This window comes from Hibiscus syriacus, unplaced genomic scaffold, assembly GCF_006381635.1.
Source record: "Hibiscus syriacus cultivar Baekdansim isolate YM2019G1 unplaced genomic scaffold, ASM638163v2 tig00110478_pilon, whole genome shotgun sequence".
In the NCBI taxonomy this organism is placed as follows: domain Eukaryota; kingdom Viridiplantae; phylum Streptophyta; class Magnoliopsida; order Malvales; family Malvaceae; genus Hibiscus; species Hibiscus syriacus.
Genome location: NW_024062755.1, coordinates 1000332 through 1008010, shown reverse-complemented (window position 1 = coordinate 1008010; position 7679 = coordinate 1000332). Strand labels below are relative to the sequence as shown.

General features: G+C 31.9%; 1 protein-coding gene across 3 annotated transcripts; it reads left to right on the top strand.

Annotated features, from left to right (window-relative positions):
• Positions 1 to 1452: 1452 nt before the first annotated feature.
• Positions 1453 to 7450, top strand: LOC120128240 (uncharacterized protein At4g29660-like). 3 transcript variants are annotated; one of them, XM_039145963.1, is made up of 3 exons: positions 1453 to 1464; positions 6615 to 6890; positions 7338 to 7450. In XM_039145963.1, exons 2-3 carry the CDS (start codon positions 6708 to 6710, stop codon positions 7446 to 7448), a joined length of 294 nt encoding a protein of 97 aa, XP_039001894.1. In that variant the 5' UTR covers positions 1453 to 1464; positions 6615 to 6707; the 3' UTR covers positions 7449 to 7450. The 3 variants fall into 3 exon arrangements, with proteins under 3 accessions (XP_039001894.1, XP_039001893.1, XP_039001892.1); XM_039145962.1 differs by lacking the exon at positions 1453 to 1464 and adding an exon at positions 5534 to 5589 and having other exon boundaries at positions 6529 to 6890; XM_039145961.1 differs by lacking the exon at positions 1453 to 1464 and adding an exon at positions 5564 to 5589 and having other exon boundaries at positions 6697 to 6890.
• The last annotated feature ends 229 nt before the right edge of the window (positions 7451 to 7679 follow it).

The window sequence follows — 7679 nt, the reverse complement described above, 5'->3', positions numbered from 1 at the left end:
GATAAGTACAAGATTATGTGATAAATAATTAGATGATAATGATAGAGATAATGATAATAATATATATGATAATGCTAAGAAAGTAGATGATGATATATGTACATGAGTGTCTTTGTTATATAAAAAGGTATATGATTTTGTATGATAAATTAGTATTAAATGTTCATGTGTTTTGTTATATGGGATGTTTTTATGATTTCTATTATATGTTTTATTTGCCTCACTAAGTCATCGACTTAGCGTGTGATTGTTTCACACGTAGGTTCGAGAAGAATATAGAGAGCAATGTGGAGCAAGACATGTCAGTTACTTCTTACCGAAGATCAGATCAGAAAAGATGTTTTGAATTAGATGTATTCTGTACATTGAAAATGGTTGGCATGTAAATAAATGTCTGAATTGTATATGCACTGAACGGTTTTGCAAAAACATTTAAGCTCTGAATCGTTCTGGAAATCTTTTGAATAAGCTACATGTATAAAAGTTTTAAATTACTCACTATTTTATACAAGTAAATGTTTTGAAAAAGTCAATGTGACACCTCGGACTCGAATCCAGGTCGGGTACGGGTTGGGGGTGTTATAGTTTCTCCTTTCCAAAGATCAGATCAGAAAAGAAGTTAATAATATGTATTTTATAATACTCATAATGGTTGGCATGTAAACAAAGATTTAAATCCGATATGTTTTAATCGGTTTTGTAAAATCATATGATTGGTTTTGTAATGTTTTAAATATGTATATGTAGATGGTAATTTTCTACGGATGAAAACTTAGGTTTTTTTTATGAAGTTATACGTATTTTATGGAAATACTGTAGCAATACTATAGTAGTACTATAGCGAGGTATCGGTTCCCTATAGCATATCGGTTCCCTATAGCATATCGGTTCCCTGTAGCAGGGGAATCGGTTCCCCTGTGACAATCTGGAAAATTTTAACATTCTGGCACTGTAGCAGTACTGTTTATGGTACTGTTCATAAATACGTTTTGCCTCAAAATTTTATAACAAATACAATTGAACAATATATGATCGTATTTTCTTAATATAAGTTCAAATGTTTTGTTATTTTGCAAGAGTAAAGGTTTTGAAATGTCAATATAACATCTCTGACTCGTATCCGGGTCGGATATGATTTGAGGTGTTACAGAACCAAGTCCACAACTAGGTAAAGACAGTTTTCAGAGAAGTGAATGGTCCAATGCTCTGTAAAATGTTAGTGTTGAGAGTAGATCCACCAAAAAATATCTTCTCCACATTGGTTGACATGTTTAATCCTAATCAATTCAGAACACCAACAACACACTCATCCCTACTATCCTAAGAAACCACACCCAAATGCTAGTTTGATTTGCTTATTACCAATAAATAAATTATGAAAAATGTTATTCACTCTCTTGTACTGATTAAAGTTGAAACAGCGTGAGCATCATCATCCTTTATCATCAACCTTGATCAAATGAGGTCCCTCAGTTAACATTTGTGTGGCTTCGTTTAGTCAGATAGGGACAGAAGGCTAAAATTGGTGGCTCTGACTAATTTAGTAATTTATGCTTGCATTCACCGGTGTGTGGTGCATGTGTCTCCCTAAAAATTTCCTTTATATCAGAATTAATTCAAGCTCAACTCAAGATAAGGGAAGGAAGAAAGGAGTGCATGGTTTATTAGTAACCAAAGGAGAGTCATGGGCAAACACGTGAAAACTAACTATAATTGATTGTGCGAATATATATAGCGACAAACACGTGAAAGCATACACTGTCGAACCAAAATTTGGTGTTCTGGGCATTCTGAATATCAACACTTTACTGGTCTTTTCCTTCTAGACTTTGCAATTATAATGTTTACAGAAGACAGTCATGGGTCATCCACCACATATCTCTCACCTTGTACCACAAAATCTAATCCAAATGTGTAAAATTTAACCCAATTATTTGTTGGGGACGTTTTATTCGCATAGAAAATTATTACCAAGAAAAATATTCTTTTTACAGAATCATATATTCACTAGCATTTTTTTGTTTTCCCGATAACGCCGTTCCTTTTTATTTGTTTTGAACAAGAATATCCCTAAAATAAGAGAGTTATTTCAAAAAAATTATTCTTTTTGTACATAATTACCGGGGAACGGAACTATTATATTTATGGGAGGGGCTGTGGCCCCCAACCAGACAAAAAAAATACATTAAATTTATATATAAAATTTAAATATTTATGAGATAATTATGAGTTGTCCCTTAGTTTTAAAAAAGTTATAACTTGCCTTTCCCGAGTTGGAATCTTGATTCTATCCCTGATAATTATATTTTTATAAATATATATATTTTAAAATTCCTTAGTACTTATAAATAGCCACATACTTATACCGATATAAATACATACATTTTATATTTTTTTTATACCTATAAGCAAACACATACTCACATCGGTTCACGGAACTGTGAACCATTACTTCATCATCTTTGATCAAATGGGTCACTTTTTTATACTTGTGTTCTTATGGTGCATGTCTTACTTATTTTCATCGTGGTGGGAGTGCATACTGATAATGTAAAGTAATCTAAATCTTATAAAATTCTAAATGAACTAAAATATTATATCAATATAGATATAAGGAGAATATTTAAAATACATGCTAATTTAAAATTTTTGTAGAAGCGTTGATCAGCCTCCGCCGGTTCCATGGCCTGCACCTGCCCCTACTTACAATACACCTACTTGCACCGTTTAATTTGGGGTTTGGAAATCTTGACCATGACATTGAACTTTGAAATTTGATAGACAGCTAGCATACTTGTATGATGTTCAAAGCTGCAGAAAAAAGTGGGTTCCTGGAAAATTATATGGGTCGAAATTTCTTAAGAAAGGACCATTCTATAAATAAAAGGCTTAAATATACAATATGTGCTCAATCTATGTTCGTTTTTCTAGTTTAGTGCCTAACGTTTATTTTGTTTCAATTTGGTGCCTAACGTTTCATTCCGTTACTCAAAATGGGTCAAGCCGTGACGTAATGTTAATTTCCTCTATTAAGTGACATGTGTCACAATATGATAATTTTAAAATTTTTATATAAAATTAAAAAATATAATTATATATTTTTTAAAAATAAAACACATAAATTTCAAAATAACCCAAAACTTTGAAACCCTTCATTTCAACCCCTAAACCCACGCCGAACGCCGCCCTTTGCCGTCGACGAAGCTACACCCTACCTCACCTCCCCCAACGACCAAAACCCCTATGAAATCGTGACTGATCAATGGTCGATCGACGACGAATCGACGTTTTATACCCTGTGAACCCTAGGATGAAAATCGCAATCCCAAGCGATTTCGACGGCCAATTGGCGACAATTACGACGACTTATAACTATGATGATGACAAGGACTACGTTGGCGGTGATGTTTGTGGCCAGAAAGGGCAGCAACAATGGGTTAGTGTTAGGATTTTGGGATTTTAAGGATTTTGAGGTTTTTTTGTAATTTAAAAGAAATAAGGGTTTCTTTTATCAATATAAATATTTTTAATATTTTAAAAAATTAAAATTTACGAGATTATGACATGTGTCACTTAAGGGAGAAAATTAACAGTCCGTCACGGCTTGATCCATTTTGAGTAATGGAATGAAACGTTAGGCACTAAAATATAACAAAATAAACGTTAGGTACTATACTAGAAAAACGAGCATAGCTTGGACACCTTTTATATACTTAAACCTAAATAAAATGGTCAAATTACTCTATTAGTACTTATATTATTACGTAAATTGTGGATATATTCTATATACTCTAGTTTGATTGTTTTTAGTTCCATTATTTTTTAAATTTTGAAAATCTGATACGGACTCAAACAATAGTCGTAAAATACGTTAAGTCGAATTTTATTATAAATCCATTTTTAATGCATAAATTATAGGTTTAATTTTCATTTTTCAAATTAAATCATTTTATATTTTTATAATTCAATTATGTTTTCCTTATATTATTTGAGTTAGGACTAAAACTTCAAAATTTTAAAAAAAGTATAAGAATTATAACGTGTCTCATCTTTGATAATTTTATGTTGAAAGTAAGATAATTATTTGTTTTGTACTTTACTTTCCAATTAAATAAAAAATATTTGAAATATATTATGAAAATGAGTTTCTACCTTACAGTTAACTTATAGAAAATGTTAGGTTTGTAGGGGGAAATAAGGTCTTCTTTTTTACTTGATTTTATACGCAAGATTCATACTTAGCTTTATAATATTTTTCTAGTTGCTGTTGAGATTAGATAATTGTGTGAAACGAGATCTTGTTTCTATATAATTTTTTAACAATGACAAATGTATTTCATCAATAAAATTTATGAAAGTAATCAAAATTACAATGCACTAAACAATAGAAAGGAAATGAGGACGATAATCACAAAAAAAGAAAAGAAAAGCATCGTATATAAAACAAAAATATTAAACTTAAAGATACAAAAACATAAAACATTCTCTTGAAAAAGACATCCAACATCAAAATAACCCAATAAAATTCATAAAACTCTTTGTATTTGTCGAACGAGATGCTTTACGAAGTGATAAAGGAGTAGTGAACGAATTAATCAGTTTGGCAGGTTGCTTCGCTACACAATTCTGATTATATCAGCAAAATATCTTTTACCAAAGAGGAGATCTAACAATCCGTGACCATCAACAAATCAATCGGAAAATAAATATCATAAGGGTCTTCGTTTGAGCACCAACATGATCGCAGAGGTATGCAAAAGATGTGCAAAAAACAATAAGACATGTGCCACAAGAGCAAAAAAAAAAGTGTCACAAGAGCAAATAAAAGTGTGTCACAAGAACAGATAAAAGTGTGTCACAAGAACAAATATTCTTATTTAAATTTGAAAAAAAACTCAAGAAAAAAAAGAAAATAAAGGACATAATATAAAAAACAAAAAAAATAATAATAATAGATGATTAACAATTAATATTAAGATTTACGTAACTGTCAATTAAATAAAAATTAAAAAAAGAAAGGAATGCGACACAAAAATATTAAGAGAAATTTTAGGTTAGAAAAAAGAAAAAAGTTTCTATATAATTTATATGTACTTTTTGTGATCTTTATATTTATGATAAATTATTGTATTTTTTCTTCATGAAGGTGAACAAGGTTGAACCATATTAAATATCAACTTTTGTACATGTCTTTTATCATGTCGATCTTAATCAATTATATTTATTTTTACTTATAAATTCCTAATAACCTTATATAAAATCTTAAAAAAATATATTTATAATTTTTTAATAATTTTTTAATTTTATGTTTTAACGATTTTATGGAATTTACAAATTTTAAAATAAATTTAGAATGATTATTAATTATAATCTTAGGAAAAACATAAATTCTAAATAAAATGTAGACACTAATTTTAGTCTGGCCCAAGATATTTTTCCAAACTTGAGCCTGAGCCAAACCCAGCCCAAAATAGCCTGAATTAGACCCAACGTCTAAAACCCAAAACTCTACATGATATTATATTTAGTTCCCTTTCTCTTATTCGCTGATCGGTGGGAGGAAAATGGCGGTAGCTTTGCAAGAACCAGGTTAGTCTCACGTCCTTTTCTTCTATTGTTTCTTTGTTTTCTTCTTTCTTAGTTTGAAGATTGATTTCCCCCCATAAAAACTCTTGCGTTATTAACTAAAAGAACGAATCTTGTAGTGAATGGATCAGTAGTTCATTGTGAAAGCATCCAGTTTTCACTTATGGGAATTTCATTTTTTTCCCATTATATCCGACACCCATGTTCAATTCACGTTCAAATTTGGGATCCTTTCAAATATATGAAAAAGCTTTTAAACTCATGTCCCTACCGAACATTTGCATCGAAATTTGACTAATATAGGTTGCCTGATAATTGGTTGGGACTATGTACACTGGTTCTTGATTTCAGCTTGTTAGTGCCTTAGAGATGCCTCAATTCAGTTCTTTCGAGCACCGTTTGCAGTCATGCAACCCCAGTCAAATATAGGTGTAATCGAATTGAGGTTGAGTTTAAGCTGTAAGAAGCTCGAGCTTGATTCAAAATTAGAGGCTCTAAGCTTGGCCTGAGCTTGATTGGGTTTCACTTTTAAAGTTTGAGCTAGATTCGAGTTGCTTGAGCTCAGTTGTTTAAGCTCTGTTTACCTAGTAAAAGATGAAATCTATTATCATGCTTGGCTTGGAACTTAGTTATTTACACTCAAGCTTAAGTTCAAATTCCGATCTTTCACAACTAACTAAAAAGAACACTTGGTTAGGCTCGTGAGCTACTTAAGTATTAGGATGTTCTATTCCAGCTCACTTGATGTGCTTGAACTTCTTTATTTTTGAAGAGTCTAATATAAGTATATTCATATTCTAGAATAATTTTCATCTATGTTTGAATATGCTTCGAATGTAAATATTTTAAGAGAATTGAAATATCCGAGCAATATACAGCCTTTCGATTATAACTCAGTACTAAATCATTTATTTATTTATTTTGTTGAACTGTATGGTTCAGGCATCAATTCTTGGAAGCTAAATTTCACTTTCAAGTAGGTTTTAGTGTTCATTTCCTTTACACCAAGCCTTTACATCTCGGGTGAGTTTCAACATAAAACATCAACTGGATTCAGATGCCTTGATAGAAATGAACCATAACGAAAAGTACTAGTTAAGTGTAGGCAAGAAAAACAAAAAATGGCGAGCTATCTTTGGAGAAAATATGCAGATTATGTTTACAGCAAATGGGAAAGAACACTTCTCTGGGACATGTTAGAGCCTTATCGAAGACCCAAATCTTTTACGCCTCTTGTTACCATTTATATTGCAGCTTTTTACACCGGCGTCGTTGGTGCTGCCGTTACTGAGCAACTCTACAAGGTTTTTCCTTTCCACTATTTCCCTGGATTTGCTTGCATTATTATGGTGAAGGGCTTACTTCTCTTTTTCTTTAGTGTCAGGATTATACGTTTTGTTAAATGAGTTTATTATGGCATCTAAAAAGCTCGGGATTTGTATTCATACACGTAAAATGGAAATCACAGTTTGAAACTGTGAACTGCTTATGAATTGTTGATCAGACAAGTAGAACTGAGAACTGACAGGCTGCATAGTCCATAATGATATTTCAACCAGGGAGGCTTTGGACAGGCTTTAAACCAGTTCCATTTCAATTTTCTGAACATGCAACATGATCTATATTATTCATCCAATTCATGAATGAAGTGCGGAACATATGACACAAGCGAATATCAGTTCATTTGTTTTTAAACTTGTTTTACCAGGCATATTGTAGAAGCTCATTGAATCCATGGTGTTTTTGATCAGGAAAAGTACTGGGAAGATCATCCTGGGGAAGCGGTTCCACTCGTGAAGCCTAAGTTCTATGGTGGACCTTGGAAGGTGCTCAAAGGTGATGTCCTCCCACCCAATGAGTGAAAGAGAGAAGATCTAGTCGAGGAAAACGTTGCTCGGACTCTTCATTTTTCTTTAGGTATTCAACTATATGGGTATAGAGATATGATTGTCCATTTCATATCCATCGATCACACTCGATTCGAGTAACTAGGCTTAGGATCCATATGGAAAACAGTTGTTTCTGGCATCAGATTTACATGGGAAAAGCCCTATTGTTTCCATGTGAAGACGATACCAATTCATGTAAAAAAA

Coding starts and splice junctions, on each gene's coding strand:
- LOC120128240 (XM_039145961.1), top strand. CDS start 5,565: ATGGCGGTAGCTTTGCAAGAACCAG. Junction 5,590..6,696: donor GGTAGCTTTGCAAGAACCAG/GTTAGTCTCACG, acceptor AGTGTAGGCAAG/AAAAACAAAAAATGGCGAGC. Junction 6,891..7,337: donor TTACTGAGCAACTCTACAAG/GTTTTTCCTTTC, acceptor GTTTTTGATCAG/GAAAAGTACTGGGAAGATCA.